Source organism: Hyaena hyaena, unplaced genomic scaffold, assembly GCF_003009895.1.
Source record: "Hyaena hyaena isolate Hyena2069 unplaced genomic scaffold, ASM300989v1 scaffold_299, whole genome shotgun sequence".
NCBI lineage: Eukaryota > Metazoa > Chordata > Mammalia > Carnivora > Hyaenidae > Hyaena > Hyaena hyaena.
Window position 1 is genome coordinate 1684387 of NW_024080930.1, and position 17136 is coordinate 1701522.

The 17136-nt window shown below is 46.3% G+C and overlaps 1 protein-coding gene across 4 annotated transcripts in view; it reads left to right on the forward strand.

Moving 5' to 3' along the window:
- LHFPL2 (LHFPL tetraspan subfamily member 2) overlaps nucleotides 1-17136 on the forward strand; it is a 161360-nt gene that overhangs the window by 134037 nt on the left and 10187 nt on the right. For 3 of the 4 annotated variants that reach the window (XM_039247439.1, XM_039247440.1, XM_039247441.1), the window contains one exon: nucleotides 3404-4042. In XM_039247439.1, the coding sequence (XP_039103370.1) occupies nucleotides 3607-4042 (436 nt within the window). In that variant the 5' untranslated portion in view covers nucleotides 3404-3606. Of the gene's footprint in view, nucleotides 1-3061; nucleotides 3150-3403; nucleotides 4043-17136 lie in introns of those variants that run through there. The other variant, XM_039247442.1, reaches the window with a different exon arrangement.

Below are 17136 nucleotides of genomic sequence, written 5' to 3' on the forward strand. Positions count from 1 at the left end.
CATTAACAAATGACTTATCAATTTCCACTTGCTCTGCATTCTGTCGTATTACTGCAGGTTATTGTTGGATTCTCTTTTTGGTTGTTTTTGTTTTTTCTTATTACTTGCTAAGAGGCTTTTTACCCTGTGGGCCTTTGTGATAATCATAGCATCATTTCTGAAAGTCAGAGGACCGTCCAGATTATCCATGACCATCAGGGATGTGAAGGTAAACTCAGCTGTCCTAGATGGACATGTATTTAGTGGCCTGTGGAGAGAAGACTTTTACATGGAACATCCATGAAGTGAGTTTTGGAGAAGCAGGGACTACGGGGAATAGCAGTGGATGACAGATAGAGGGGCTCTGTGCTGGAATCCCCACAGTTAACAAGATCTACAAGGAGGGTCTGTTTTCCCTTTGATGTGGATGTTGTCCCAGCAGGTGCCTTTCCTTGCACATGTGACATGGCCAAACGAGGACACTGTACAGAGCACACACATGATGCCTTCCCAGACTTTCCCTTGTCCCAGTGACCCGAGGGCTTTTCTTGGATCCACAGGAAAGACGGTCAGCCTTGCATAGCATGGCTATTCTACTTAGAGTAGTAATTAGCAAACTTGGCTGGAGAGACCAAAGCATGTTATCTCCCTATTCCAAACAGAAGAATAAAGGCCTCATTCCAGCCATGCTGGCATGGGTGTGAGAATTTGGTGCAGTAGATAGGGGACTATTGTACACGGAGGGACAGAGAGCTATGTTTTGTGAACTTAAGCGATGGCTCCCTAAATGACCCTGCCCTAAATTTGGCATGCACCATTTTGCTGAGGCTGAATGTGCCACTTTCTGTTCTCCAGAAGTTTCATATCCTTTCTCTTCAGAAATAGCAGCCTGATAGCAGGCCTGACTCTGAGCCAAGGTTGCCCACCAGGACAGTGGACATTTGGCATGTTCCTTAAGATCCAGGTCACCAGAGAGGTTGTAGCAGAGTCCTGAGGCTCTGCAAGAGGTCAAGCACATAGAGGTTTGATATTCACATTGAAGTTTTTCCATTAAACGGAAGAGGAGCAGGGATTGAGATCAGCTGGCACATCAGTGAGCTAATATTCTAATCACATGGAAAGACTTTGTAGAAGCCTCATCTTCTCATGGGCTGGCTTTCCACCTGTTGGTTCAAAGGGTTTGTGAGCCTGGTGGGCGGGCAAGTGGGTGCAGCTTATCGGGCCTCCGGGAGTCATCAGGGGCTTGTTTCTTGTTCTCATTCAGGATGATTGGTTCATTCTAAACAGTCTCCCCCAAAGCTTTTTTTGTGTTCGTAACTCTTCTCTCAAAAGGCATTTCTCTTTGGTGGTATTTGGGGTCGAGTGGGGGTGAGATGAGCAAGTGGGAGTAGATTCTGCTTCTGGCCTCATGCTACTTTATTTCACAGCATTTTGGCAGCAGGATAGGCGGTGGGGAAGGAGGAAGACCAGAACCCGCCGAGAAGCCCACGGAGGAGGCTGACACGAGTGACCTCGCCCATCTCTAAATAGCTTGTGCTTAATCTTTGATTGCGTGTAATAGCCAAGTTTCTGTGATCTGCCGAGCACTTCGAGCAGTTAAGTTGTCGTCTCACCAGCGTCCTCCATGCTCGAGGAAAGACTTCTAAGGGAAAGGACTTGATACTTAGTGAGTGTTTACTCTACCAGACAGTGAGGTCTAACATATTCTTGACAGTTTCTCGAAGCAGTACTGTGAAGCAGGGGATCTTACTGTTTCCATGTAGATGAGGAAGTTGCGGCTCTGAGAATTAGGCATCCATAGGGCCAGTTGGTGGTGGAGCTGTGTCTGGAACCAGGACCTGATGGACTCCAGAACTTTTGCAGTGGAACGCACTTCTCCCTTCCCCAGCGCTCAGGAGAGCTGCATTACACACACACACACACACACACACACACACACACACACACACACACTGACAATTATTAAAGGCCTGTGGGCCTAGTACTGTGCTAGGTAATTTCTCAAAACAGCATTTTGTGTAACTGTAATGACGTGAGGATTTTTAAATGTGCTGTGTTTTATGAGATAGGTAGTTCTCTCTCGCTAGCATGGTGTACAAGCTTGGACTCTGGGCTTCCTTCTCTCCCCACTCCCCTTCCTCTTCAATTAACTCCTGGCCCCACCCCACTGCCAGCATGCCAGGGGGCTCTGTGCGGTTCTTGTGCAGCTGATGTGACCTCAGTTAATAAGATCTCATCACTCAGAACAGAGCCTTGCGCCCAGATGTCAGCTGTGAACTGTGAGATTCTTTCTGACCTTGGAGAAGGGATAGCAGATGGAGCCGCTGATGAGCACTGTACCCGTTTCAGGGTTCAGGCCCCTCTGAAGGAGGTTTGAGCTGTTAGAGCAAAGCCCTCTGGTAATGAAGCCATTTGTCCCTGGGAACAGAATGAGCCCTTGTGCGACCAGAAACAATGGGCATGTTGAGTTGCAGACCTGGGGTGAATCAAAGCTCAGGCAGAGGCACATGGGATGAATTGCGACGGTTCAAGGAATGCATTCTTCACAGGCAAGTTTCTGTTGTCAACAAGTCCACTCAGTGGTAATGACACTTAGTCAGTGGTCATTAATGCCTGTGTTTTGAGTAATTTCCCCAAATGAGTAAGTCATGAACTCTTCAAGGTTTTCTTTTCTTCTTCTTTGAGTTTTAACTCGTGTAGGTTTTTTTGTCCAGAAATCACCCGGTGAGAAATGAATACATAAGTTGGAGGAGCAGTGTTTTGTTATTTTTCAGCGCACTGTTTCCTCATGCACCTATGAAGCGAGTACTATTTTGTCTGTGCTGCTAATTTGATTCCCAGGCAATAAAAGTGGGTGTTGCTACTCTTTAAGTAAAACCTTTTGGTGCAAGTTTGTCAAAACTTAGCTCAACTAGTACCAGGACAGAAGGCAGAGAGTCCCGTAAGCTCCGTAAAAACAGCCAGACTGTTGGCAAGGTTCACTGCAAGTGCTATCTGGCTCTTTCTGGATCTCCCTGCTGTTTGACGTTTCGGAGGGAGGGATGATGGAGCAGGACCCATACATCCCAAGGCGGCAGCAGCTCCTGTGCCAGAGGGTGCGCCTGGGGTGGGTGCAGGAACTGGCCCTGGCCGGGAGTTGTGCCGCCCGGAGATAAGGGAACCAGCCCTGGGTGAGATTACGGGAAGGGAGAAGTTGAAACAAAGAAAACCAGTTAAGTGCGCTGCGGGCGCCGGCTCGGGGCCCGGGACCCGCTACAGCTGCGTTCAGTCGGAGGCTGGAGGCTGCAGTGGCGGCACCGGGCGCGGCGCGGCGGGCGGGGAAGGGCGGCCGCGCGGGGGTCCGGGACCCGCGGGGTTGCCGGCGGCGGCGCCGCGGGGCGGAGCCTGCGCGCCGCTAACCCCCCTCCTCCCTTCCCTCCCGTAGGTGCGGCGGCGCGCGGAGCTCTGACATGGCAGCATGACGGCCCGGGCCCGCGCTGCCAGAGGCCGGCCAGAAGGAGCCCCAGGCTGTGGGAGTGAGCGCCCGGAGCAGCGACTTCCCTCTGCGGCCCCCTGAGCCTCCGCCCCCTCCGGCTGCTTTTATTGTTCACCCCGTGGACTCCCGACTTTCCCGCCTGGAACATCAATATGTGTCATGTTATTGTCACCTGTCGCTCGATGCTCTGGACCCTCCTGAGTATTGTGGTGGCTTTTGCAGAGCTCATCGCCTTCATGAGCGCCGACTGGCTAATTGGAAAAGCCAAGAGTCGCGGCGGCGGCGGCGCCGAGCCCGACGACCGGAGCGGAGGCTCCTCGGAGCCCTACCACCCGACCCTGGGCATCTATGCCCGCTGCATCCGCAACCCGGGCATGCAGCACGTGCAGCGGGAGACGCTGTGCGGGCCCTACGCAGAGACCTTCGGCGAGATCGCCAGTGGCTTCTGGCAGGCCACGGCTATCTTCTTGGCCGTGGGGATCTTCATTCTCTGCATGGTGGCCTTGGTGTCCGTCTTCACCATGTGTGTGCAGAGCATCATGAAGAAAAGTATCTTCAACGTCTGCGGGCTACTGCAAGGCATCGCAGGTAAGCGTGCGGGGAGACGCGGGGGGGGCGGGGGGGGACCGTGCAGCGCGTGTGCCGCGCGCCCCTGCTGCATTCATTTCCTGCCCCTTGTGAAGACCGGCTTGTGTCCAGTCGGTTTTGCTTTTGTGACGCGTGTTCCCGGCCTCAGGCGCGTACCCCCCCCCCCCCCCATCGCTCCCATTTCCCGAACCGTTACACTGTCCCTGGTTCTTTATTTCATGTATTTCTTCACTGCTTCTTTCCTTGGGTTCTAAGTTGATGGATTTTGTTTGAGTGACTTGTCCGGTTTTTTGCTTTTCCCGTAAAATTAAAAGCCTGCTTTCCACCTCAGCGCGTCCCCTTTTGGAAATACGGTGGGAGAGGCCCACCTGCAGCAGACGCCCCGTGCTAGGGAGGAATGTGAGTGCGGGGCGTTCATTCCAAGGCGGTGACATGGTCCTGCCGCCCGCCCAGCCTCATCCCCAACCGCAGGATGATTTCAGTTTGAGGAGGAGAAGCAGCGGGCTGGGAAGGAATTAGTATCAGCTGCTCTGTGCTTAATAATGTTCTGGTTTAAATTGTCTGTCTCCTGGAGCCTGACAGAATGTTCTCTGCATTCAGATCAGAAGATACAAACGAACTGTTCCACTTTCAGGGAATTTCTCACTAATGAGCTTGTTAGCCATTGGTGGAAGAAAAATGATCCCCGAGGGGCAGCTGTGAGCTGCAAGAAAACTTCCGTGCCCACCAGCACTTTGGTAGCCTTTCCTATTTGGGTTTGAAAGGTGGATCCTGACGGGAGAGGGTATCAGTCTGTCTAGGCTCAAGGGATTTATTCTCGTTGGCAGAAATACACACACAGAGACACAGATGCGGCAGTTTGTAGGCATCCTCAAGGAACTAAGGAATAGAGTTGTGCTTTGACTTTTCAGGGGGAAAAACTCCCTTTTTAAGCAATCATAACCAACGGATTTATTAATCGGATCTCTGACAGGAGAACAGTAATCCACCTACAACCCTAAGTAGAGTGCACAGGTGACTCATCCCCCAGCACATCCTAAAGCTTTGTGTGTGGGACTCTTCGACAGTGAAGAGAAGTACAGAGCCTGGTGTCCAGGCCTGTAAAGAAACAGACCCCAGCTGAATTAACTCTAGTCTGCCTAATCGCAAACTCTTAAGCACAGCAGGGCTGGCTTCCAAATCAGATCAGACAACAGTTATCTTCCAAACAGCTGATAAGATCATGTTTTCTGTTTCTCCTATCTTAGGGGAGCCTCTCTCTCTATATATGTGCGTGGAGGTTGGTGGATAAGGGGCCTAGAGAAATGACAGACGACCTCCTCCCCAGTCCTGATCTGTCTGCGTGGGGGATATACTCTCAAGTCTTTCATCTCTTCATCTGAGAGGAGTAGCCGTGCAATGAATGACTCAAGCACTCCTATGCACTCTCAGAATTTGGGAGGCCAGGATTCTGATTTTCACTTTTGCTTGAGATACGTGTGCCACCACTCTGGACCTTGGCATTCCTCTTGCAGGGTGCCTCTTGAAGGGCACCTGGGTGGCTCCGCTGGTTAAGCAGCCAAGTTCGACTCAAGTCATGATGTCACAGCTTATGAGTTCGAGCCCCATGTTGGGCTCTGTGCGGACTGCTAAGAGCCTGAAGCCTGCTTTGGATCCTGTTGTCTTCTTTCTCTCTCTGCCTCTTCCCTGCTCATGCTGTCTTTCTTTCTCTCTCTCTCTCTCTCAAAAATAAACTTTAAAAATTTTTTTAAAATAAGGAGATTGGAAAATATGACCGTATCTTAGATTTTTGATTCTGCGAAGCTCATTATCCCCTTTGTGATTCACTTCTGGAATCTGCAGTTTATCCCTTTCAGCTTGGCATTTTCCCTCCCAGAAATGTTAAATGAGATTTATCTGGGTGCAAATATGCTGTGTATGTCTTAAAATTTTTGCCGAGAACTATTACCAAAGGCTTTTTGAAAAATCAGAATAAACATGTAGATGAAGGGAAGGCAGCATACACAATTTATTAATCCTGTCTAACAGTCCTGGTTGACCAGAGAAGTGGATTTCTGCGTAATTTTTCCTTACTGTGTTGTACTTCTTCATCCTTGATGATTCATGCCTTTACTCTGAATTTTATCAAAGCGCTGGTATGCAGGCAAAACGCCTGGCTTATCATCCCCAAGAATGCTTTTCATCCTGAGAAACTTCATGCCTTCTAGCGAATCAGTGGCCATTTATAGTATGAGTAGGGCATCTCGGGGAGTAACACCACAAGCTGTCTTTTTACAGTCATTCAGAAGCAAGTTATAGATACCCTTTCAGTCTTACAGACTATTTACATGCAATTTTTTATAAGGTGTTAGTCCAGAAAATTCGATCTCTAAGAATGAGGATTAGTCCAACACATCTTTTGGTGCTCCTATTTGCTATTTCATATAGACGGCAAGAAGATTCATTTTGGCACAAAGATCAGTACGTATCTTAGGTATTATTCATACACTCCAGTGAGTTATTCCTGACTTATCTTTCTTTCTGGCTGTGGCACGCTTCTGGGAAGCAGAGTTGAAAAGAAAGAAGTAGGAGTATACCTGAGGTGTAAGTCTGTTGGTCACCTGTCCAACTCCCGAAGTCCTGATGTTCTGAGAGAACTTTCTCCCCATCTTTATCATTTATGTTCCCTGTGCATACACAGAGCACCCCAGAAAGTCTGAAATTGCTTCAAAATTTGAATTGGCAAGAGACAGAGATTCCCGTGTAGTGAGACTACCTCTCTAGGGCACACTGATCTCAGGCTAAGAACTGAAGTACAGGAAGTCCCTTCTGCTGCCAGCATAGCGGCGCCCTCTTGCAGCAGAAATCACAGCTATCAGGGAATAAGCATTCAGCAGGCGACTCCCTATGTTTTGGGGGGCAGGGGGCACATCTGTAAGGGGTGCTCAGTGGGCTCTTTCCTTCCTCCTGGAGGTCTACACCAGGTCGTTCAAGGCAGTGTCCGTGGCAGCCATGGTCCTTGAAGCTACAGCTGAGGAAGTTGCCCCACCAGCATCTGAAACAGCTGACTTGCTTTCTCTCCTGTCAGCCAAGATGTCATAGCATCTGGTCTGCCCAGCCTCAGCCAAGGACTTGTTGCAGCTGTGAGCATCCGTCTCTCCTCTCCCCCCACCCCGTTTCTCAGCCCTGGATCTATGTGATGTGGGAACAGATGGTGAGAAAGGAGTTGTTGCCAGGGCAACAAAAGCATTCTTCGGAAATATACTCACACCGCGTTTGTCCTTACGACTTTCATTTTGGCAAAAGTGACACTTTAGTAAAATATAACTAGAAGAAAAATGACAAGCTGGTGTAGGCATATTCCTTTGCTGTGACTAATTTTAACGAATGAACAGGCCTTAGGTTTGTTTGGCCTCATTGCCTGTAGAAAGTGTAACATAAATCATCAAATTTGGATATTTTGAATTTAGAAGTAGGTGTGAAAGAATTTGCTACCTTAGTGGAAATCTGAAAATCTAGGTCCTTCAATGTAACAATAAGATACAAGCATTGACTATTAACCCAGATACAGGATTTACGTTCAAGGTCTAGCCTGCTGGTGGGCACTGGTTGGACACCTCTGAAATCCCTATGCACAGATGCCTTTAGTGTTCAATATTCCAGTCCCAGCAGTGATTAGAGGTCAAGCCTCACCTGGCCCTGAGTCAGTCCTGATCTCCCCTTACAGTGGCTGCGAAATGTCTAGTGATTGACTTCATTCTCTAAACCGTTTCTCTCACTTGTGAAATGAGTATAATAGTAGTACATCCCTCAGGGTTGTTCTCTGGATGAAATTAGACAGTATATGAGAAGAAAGGCTTAGGCACAGTGGGGACACAGTAACTAATAAGTGGTAGCTCTTTGCTTATTAAAGTGTTTCTGCTTTCTGGGCAGGTTTTAGTATTTTTTTATGTTTCCTAGAAATACTACATTTTTTTAAGTATTCTTTTTGGGTTTTTTTTTTTTTAAGTTTTATTTATTTTGAGAGAGAGACACAGGGTGGAGGGGCAGAGAGAGAAGGAGAGAGAGAGAATCCCAGGCAGGCTCTGCACTGCCAGCACAGAGCCCGATGTGGGGCTTGAATCCACGAACCGCAAGATCATGCCTGAGCCGAAACCAAGAGTGGGACGCTTAACCGACTGAGCCACCCATGCGCCCCCTAGAAATGCTGCATTTTAAGGAATAGTGGTTTCTACTCTAGTCCTCAGAATTGACCTTGTTCGCTTGCAGTCACACATGACCGTGCTGTATAGGGCCATTCCCTGGCCCCTTCGTAGCCTGCCTGTGTGGGGGCTGAAGAGTGCAGAGCAGTCCTCTGGCATTGGTGTGACTATGGGTGTTCTTGGGGCAATTTTTTTTTTCTGTTTTTAAGCAGAAGATAGCAGTTAAGTTGACAGGAAAACTAAGAACTTCTCCCTTTCCTCTTCCAGCAGACACACAGTCTCTAGACCTTGCCTCTCTGCAGGCAGCTGCTAGCAGTGGAGCCTTGACTGCAGGTGCCTTTGCAGGCTCCCCTCACAGACTAACTCACAGGCTGACTGGTGGTCCCTAGGCGAGGACTTGTTTGGCAGAGCCAGAAGCACACATCAGGCCATAGTCCTCCGGGACTGATTACAAAGGCTGGGCACGCAGCCGGCAGGGTGGTTGCTGCCAGCTTGTCTTCCTCAGGTTGTGACCTGGATGTAATCCATAATGAAACTGTAGAATGCAAAGATCCAGGTTTTCCATGACAGCATCAGCAGTTTGTTTTTAGAAACGCATGTAGGGTTCTCTTAGAAGTCCATGGAATCCCCAGTGACTCAGGTTTGGGACAGAAGCCATTAAAATGAGCTCAGGATTTGGCTCACTTGTGTTGGCTTGGACTATTCCACTGGTGTTGCCATGAGGGTTGGCCTCGCACGTGTGCTGCTGGGCCTGGCTGCCTGCTGTCTTTTCAGCCTTCCCTCATCTGCCTGTTTGCTTCTTTGTGTCTGGTCGGCCCTCACGATCTCCCTGTAGCCTCTGTCTGTCTATATCCCTTTCAGTCCTCCAAGATCATCTCCGCAAGCTGCTCCACCAGTCTGACCAGATGGATTGCTGTGGGGCTGACCGCTGGCTATACTGGGCTGGAATAGAGGGTGTGCTCATGGGAGTTCCTCTCTGTCACCGTGGCTCGGTGCCCCGTGTGTGCAGGCTCAGCTTTCTGGGAAGCGAGCAGTGACTGAGGGTGAAGGAGGACAATATGAAAAAAGGGAAAGGAGTAAAAGAAGAATCGGAGAGAGCTGACAGGTAGAGGATTTCACCTTCGCTGCTTGTAGAATTGCTTTGTCGTAAATCAAAATGTATGTGCAGGTACAGATAGGCGTCTGAAATAGACCATGATCATTATCTAGGATTTGGTATTCCCTCGGCTCTTTTTCACAGGGTGAACAATACTTAGCATCAAGAAGGTAACCACGACTCACCCTGATCTCCGCATCCATTCTGACTTATCCCGTGTTCTACCCATTCACCTCTGGGCCAAAAAGATGAGCCATTGGAGAGGAGAAGACTCAGAACAGGGGCTTGGAAAGCATAGGGAGAGGGGAAGAGATGCCTGGCTCTCACAGAGACATTGTCTCGAAGTTTTACACCTGAAAAATTAACCTGGCTTTCTCCAAGAAGGTAGTGTGAGCCTGACTACCCAACTTCAGAATAATCTCAAAGAAAAGGCATGAGGAAAATAGAGGAACCATCCCTGCTTTTCTTTCTTAGAACAAGGCACTGGAAGCTTCTGGCCATCAAAAGGAGACTCTCATTTCTGGCTCTACACAGATAGGGGTTGGGTCTAGCAGCTCTGTGTCTGAAATAGTTTATAAGAAAACCATCGATTATGACACATGTACTAATTCATCAATCTCTAGTAATCTCTTGGTGAAAACTGAAGAATGCAGAAATGTTCCACAGCAGGCCAGAATTAAATTTCAATTCAGGGAGCTTTTATGGGATGCCTAGTAAGTGCAAAGACCTATAGACTCAGGTCCACAATTTCTTGAATTTTTGCTCCCCATCCATATTAGGCATTGTTTTATAAACTGTACCCTAGACAAGCAAAATTGTGTGTGTGTGTGTGTGTGTGTGTGTGTGTGTTTGTAAAGGGAACAGGAAACTCAACCATATCGTTAGATGAAAAAAAAAATCCCTAAAAGCAAATGGACCAAACAGGCATTTAATTTGAGTAAATCTAGGAACTGGGATCTGTTTTTTTTTTTAATTTTTTAAAATGTTTTTTAATTTATTTCTGAGAGAGAGAGAGGCAGTGTGAGCAGGGGAGGGTCAGAGAGAGAGGGAGATACAGAATCCAAAGACAGGCTCCAGGCTCTGAGCTTTCAGCACTGAGCCCAACGCGGGGCTCAAACCCAGAACCAGGAGATCATGACCTGAGCTGAAGTCGGACGCCCAACCGACTGAGCCACCCAGGTGAACCCAGGAATCTGTTTTTAAAGAATCATTTGGGGTCGCCTGGGTAGCTCAGTTGGTTAGCATCCGACTTTGACTCAGATCATGATCTCATGGTTTGTGGATTTGAGCCCCACGTTGGGCTCTGTACTGACAGCTCAGAGCCTGGAGCCTGCTTCAGATTTTCTCCCTCCCTCTCTCTCTCTCTCTCTCTCTCTCTCTCTCTCTCTCCCCCCCCCCCCCGCTCATGCTCTGTCTCTCTCTCACAAAAATAAACATTAAAAAAAAAAATCAGATGGAAGGTCTAGAAGAAAACTGCAAATTCTCTTAAAATTCAGATATAGCAGTTGATATGTAAATAAAATGTGGAAAGCCATTTGCCATGGTAACCACTTAATTACAGACATAAATTATCATGGAGGTATGGATGCTGTATGTTCACATTCCATTAACAAATAATCACTTAAGTATGGCCCTGAATATTTACATGAGCAGTTCAGGCACTCTGTTTTAAGAGCTTAATGCAGTGATGGTATTCTTCTAGGCTGCATTGCCACTTGAAAAATAATGTGCAGTCTCCTCCGGAGAACTGTGCTGTACCACAGTCGGCCATATTTATGAGTTCAGTTACTGTATACAGTCTTTCCAGTAGTGTTATTAAATGTCCAGGAATCAGTCTCTTTTTTAAAAGACAGCTCCCAGTACCAATGAAATCTCAAACATAGGACATGAAGCCAATATTAAAAATTTCAAAGCAAAATGAACAGTTGATATGTGTTCAGAGTTTTGAGGCCAACCTCGGGGCCCTCATGTTGAAAAGATGATGTGTGCTTCACTGTAGGAATTATTTAACATGATCTGGACCCTAAGACCATTAGCAGGCAAGAGATTTACTTACTATCCTAAAAATTTCATAGCTCAAAATTTTTTGAAGTGTCTTTTACTCTGCTGTATACTACATTTTATTTATTTTGGAATTTTATTTTTGAATGATCAGTGTAATTTGGTTATAGTCAAATAGAAGCTCCTTTTTTTTTTTCTTTTTTAAAAGAGAGACAGTGTGCAAGAAGGGGAGAGGGGCAGAGGGGGAGAGAGAGAGAGAGAGAGAGAGAGAGAGAGAGAGAGAATCTCAAACTGGCTTTATGTTCAGGGAAGAGGGCAATCCCATGACCCTGAGATTATGGCTTGAGCCTAAATCAAGAGTCAGCCGCTCAACTGGCTGAGCCACCCAGGTGCCCCAAAGAGGAGCTCTTTCTTAATCCTGCATGTTGGATGAATAATTTATCAAGAAAATATTGCATAAATTTTTCCCCAGTTGCATGTAAATAATTTAAAAAATGGCTTCTCTCTTAGAATGAGAAGAAAGCTATATCACTAATTCATAGGAAAGAATAATCTAGGTAAAGTAGTTTGTTAGGATACATTTTAAGAGTTAAGGCTTTAGAAACTGCTGAAGTAATTTGCATATAAATATGAATCATTGCTGAGAAAGACTTCAGGAGGCTTCAACATGGGAGAAAGTGCATGTTTCTTATAGATTCCTTCTCCATATATTCTAAGAGCATCAGACAGTTCTTAATTGATGGTCATTAATTCTGAGTAATTATAACAGAAACTTCCTCTGGGGCCTTGGTTGTAAAGTCTCTTTATGACAACTATGCTCTGATGGTCTTCCAAAGAATTCTCTTTATGTTGCTCTATCATCTGCTGTCCACCCCCCCACCCTGGAAAAGTATTTTTCTTGCTAATTATAATTCCATGGGAGTGTTTTTAGTAGGAGACAAGTACCATACTAGACCCTTCTGGGGAAATGATGTGAGCATTGATACAAGCTTTTTGAAAAACTTGACACCTGACCCCTTCCTTCTCCTTCTTTTCAGAAAATCTTGGTGAAAAACCTCTAATGTTATTAATCCTGTATGAAGATGATGTGTAGATATAATCTGCATTACAAAGGCACTGTGGTCATCAGCCAAAACACCTTTCATTACCTGTGAATGCTTTGACCTCCAGTTTCCAATCTGGCTCTCAAAGCAAAGTTATTAAATGTCAGAGTTGAGCCCCGTCTGGCTTGTCCATAAACTCCTGAAATCTTAAAATTGAGTGCAGCAAAAATATATTTTGGATTACAAAGAGAGAATTCAAAAGAGCCTCTTTACTCTTATTGCTTTTTAGAAAGTTGTCCCCAGCCAGACATAGGACCGTCTCCACTTCCCTCCCCTGTCCTCAGATGGGCTTCTTGCCCAGTGCTTACTGCCTCCGAGTGAATCCTGGTCCGCTCTGTGAGAAGGTTTCCGCCAGTACGCAGTAAAAATGAGAAAGATAAAGACAGTATAGTAAGACTTCTAGAGCTGCGTGTATTCAATTTCAAGAACTGTCCTTCATTCTCACGTTACATCCTTCACTGTTTTTGTGTTAAAATATCCTTTCTTTTATGAAATGATGAGAGAAAAAGATTATGGTTATTTTCAGTGTCCTTATATTCGGAAAGTAAAAACATTGACCTTCCAGTAACTTTTCTGGCTATTCTACTAGGATGTGAGGTCCAGAAGTGTGGGAACCTCTGTTCTAGAATATTAGCAAGGGTGCAGACTGTGTCTTTTTCATGGTCCTAGCTCTACTACTCAGAATGGGCCTCAGCAAATGTATGTTCACTGGTAAAAAACATGATCTGTTATGCTGATCTGTACTAGCACAGCTATGAGTTTCTAGATATTTGGGAAAGATATTTGGCAAAGCCCCATCCTGACATCCTGACATGTCTATTTATCCCAGACAAGGCATAAATAATTAATGGAGCCATCACCCAGAAAACTAAAGAATCATTTCAGAACTGGCAAGCACTAAAATAAATTGTTTCCGCTTTTGAATAAATTTTCATTGAAAAATTGAAAAACCTTAACGGGCGAAGTGATTTCAAAGGTATAGATTAACCAGAGGTGGCAGTTCTTATAACTAATACTTAGTCTTAGGATCAGTCTTACAATGAATACTTTATTACTTCTATTTACAAACACTATTCATATTTCCCTGACTCTGAATGGCTAACTTGACATTTTGGGACTGAGGATGGTGGAAGTCAGGCAGGCTGGAATACCATCGGTAGTTGGCTTTAGAACTTAGAGGCATGGGAGCAAAACTCCCCTTGGGTGCAGAGAAGGGTCCTGGGAGCCACCGTCCGCGCGTTTGTACTTGTCCTAAGCAAGATTTTATGAGAGCCTGGTGCCTAAGACTGAGGGCAGTATCCTGGGCCTGTAGGCAGTGAGACAAGCAGACCTCTCTCCAGCGCACGATCAGCGTAAGCTTTGGTGCACAGACAGTGGCACGGCGATGCAGGAGCAGGTCGGGAGAGACATCAGCCGTGTCCTAGGGACTAAGAAAAGCCACTCCTCCAGGCTGCCGTGCTCGAGGAGGATGTAATTTGGGGGCTGAGAATGCTCTAGGTGCTGTGTTTTACCTAATCGGCTGTGCTGGGAAGAACGGAGGCTATGTTTTCTTGTGGATGGATGGCCCTGTTGTTCTGGGCGGATGTGCAGTTTTAGATGGTTCCCAGTTATACAGAGTCCCAGAGCAAAGACAAAGACGTGTGTGGATCGTATGGCTTATATTTTCCCCTCTGGTTCAATGGGGTTTGTGTTTTGCTTGCAGTTTTCTGCTCACACAGGTGTTCCACATCCTACAGAAGAGGACATCACCACAGACTTGAAACTGTTCTGACCTGGTCACTAGGTTTTCTTTCTAGAAGTTTCTCTGGCCAGCAGCAGACCTTCCAAAGTGGCATCTATGTGGCAGTAAGGAGGTTGGTGACACTCAAACTGTAATGGAAGAGAAAGTCCCATGGGTGGAGCTTCTTTCCTTTTTGTTGTCTTGCCGTACGGTTAGCAAATCAGCCTGTCTTCACCTTTTGGTGCAGCCTCTCTCGCCCTGCGACCCCCTCACCATACTCCTGTGGTTTTCTCACTTGATAACTGTTCCTCATCATCTGCCCTCTAACCTTTTGTAGGTATAAGTAAGCCAGCCATCCCGATCTCCCCCCTTTAGCTGGACACATGCTTATGTTTCAGAAGTTAATCTCTGGTTTGCAATATAGCAGCAGTAGTCTAGCACAAGGGCTCAGGAGTGGACTCTGGAGCCATATTGCCTGGATTGGAGTCCAAGCTCCACCATTCATTAGCTGTGTAACCCTACATAATTTAACCCTACATGCTTCAGTTTCCTAATCCATCAAATGATAATTGTACCAACCTCATAAGATTGTTAGGACTAAATGAGTTAAAGTGCTTCACCAGTACCTCGCACATTATAGTGCTCAATAAGTATTAACGCTTGCCACTGTTATTTTTTTTAAAGTTTATTTATTTTTGAGAGAGAGTGCATACATGGGGAAGGGGCAGAGGGAGAGAGAAAGAGAGAGAATCACATGCAAACTCCACACTGATACCCCAGAGCCCAGTGCAGAGCTCAAACCCATGACCCTTGAGATCATGACCTGAGCCGAAGTCAGACACTTAACTGATTTAGCCACCCAGGTGTGCCCCTGGTTGCCATTGTAATTATGTTACTATGACTACTAAAAAGTCCTAATCATCTGTATAAACTTCCAACTTTAGTGATACTTGTGAATGCATAAAATTGGGGAGGGTGTTTATAGCTTTAGCTCCATGTCATCTTTACTTGGAATCTCATTCTGCCTTAGATGACCTTTCCAAAAGGTTCTTGAAAAGATGTTAAGACTAGAAAGACAATGGCAATCAGAAATGACATGTGAAGCTGGGTCACCAACACAGCATGTGTAGAGGAATATGGCTTAAGGACTGAGGATTTGGGATAGGGATGGAGACACAGAAGCCAAGGAAGAGGGAACACCCTTCTTAGCACTGTTAACAAGTTTACAACTGAATGGGGAGTCCATCTGAGCCAAAATCAATACTGTTCTTTTATAGGACAAATGCATATTATGTCAGAGCTGAGAATTCTCTTTTTTAGTACCCTTGTTCTAGATTGTTTTCCAGATTGTTGATTAACCCTATACTTGCACTTTAAAATTTCACAGCTGAGGGGCGCCTGGGTGGCTTAGTCGGTTAAGCGTCCGACTTTCGCTTAGGTCATGATCTCGCGGTTCGTGGGTTCGAGCCCCGCGTCGGGCTCGGTGCTGACTGCCAGCTCAGAGCCTGGAGCCTGTTTCAGTCTGTCACTCCCTCTCTCTCTGACCCTCCCCTGCTCACACTGTCTCTCTCTCTCTCCTAGAAATAAATAAAACATAAAAAAATAAAATAAAATTTCACAGCTGAAATGTTAAAATAAAAGTCACATGTCAGGGTGCCAGGGCGGCTCAGTTAGTTGAATGTCTGAGTCTTAATTTCAGCACAGGTCACCATGCCAGGGTAGTGAGATCCAGCCCCGGGTCAGGCTCCATGCTGAGTGTGGAGCCTACTTAAAATTCTTTTGCGCTCTCCCTCTGTGAGAGAAGGATGCTCTAAAATTTAAAAACAAAAGAAAAAAAAAAACACCTTAAATTTCTTCTTTCTTAAAACAGTAGAGATAACATAGTGATGCCTTGTATCATTACTGAGAGCGATCACTACACAATGTCTCACACTGTCCCTGCACGTGAGAAGTGTACAGGTTCATACCATGATGATTGGGAAAAGAATAGCTTGGTGACAAATTCAATGAGTGGCAACTGGAGATGGTCTGAGATGGTGTGTTTCTTCATAATATATGTTTGCCTTGGGGAATTCTGAAACATAAGTGTCTTCACCTAGCAACAGCTGATGATCTACAGATAGCTATTAAGGACTGCCAAATGACTTCCAACTGTTAGCATGGAAGATGACCTGGGGAAACATGAAAATTTAGAAGAGACCGCTAAATATCCAGATGAACGTTAAGCAGCATTCCTGTTTGTTGTAAATCAGCCTGTACATCAGTTGTTGTACCGCATGATGGTTCCAGACGTAGTTAAATCACTAAACCTGGTATTCCTCTCCTGGAATGCACACCATACAGCCAGATGCTAACCTGTGACCCTGCCTTCAGGGCTGCTGCTGAGGTGGGGGGGGAGGGGGGAGTCTTCCGGGGCTGAAGTGCGGTTGTGTTTTCTGCCTTCAGTGCTGGCACCTTCTGTTGGTCTTCACATTCTCCAAACTCAGCTGCTTCTAGGTGCCACCCTTACCTCTTTCCAGGCTGCCGTGGCCCGCCCCCTCCTTCCTGTGTCCTTGTACCCCTCTGCTTTCTGTCACTTGCCCTTTTCCTGAACTTCTCCAGGTTCGTCCCTGCACTGCTGCCCTCCCATCTTGTGGCTTGGGAAGTTCCCACAAGTCAGCCACAGCCTGTCTTTTTAGCTGTCCTCCCTGAGGCCAGCCAGAGTTGGAAACAATTTCAAAGTTTTGAGGCTAAACTAAAGCTGGCTGCTAGATGAAAATTTATTACATTTAATTGACTTAATACCCTTTTCTTTGTGTTCTCCCAAAGAGCATCATTTTCTATAGCCAGACAGGAGGTTTTCCGTGCCTGCAGTCAAGTAAAAGGCCAGTCCCATGGTTTGGACCTTGTGTGGGTTTCTTTAGTGAGGATGGCTGTCGTCGTGTTGGCCAAAATTGCCAATGCCTGAGATTTAGGTTATTGAATGAAGCTTTTCCTCGGACCATTTTAAAAAC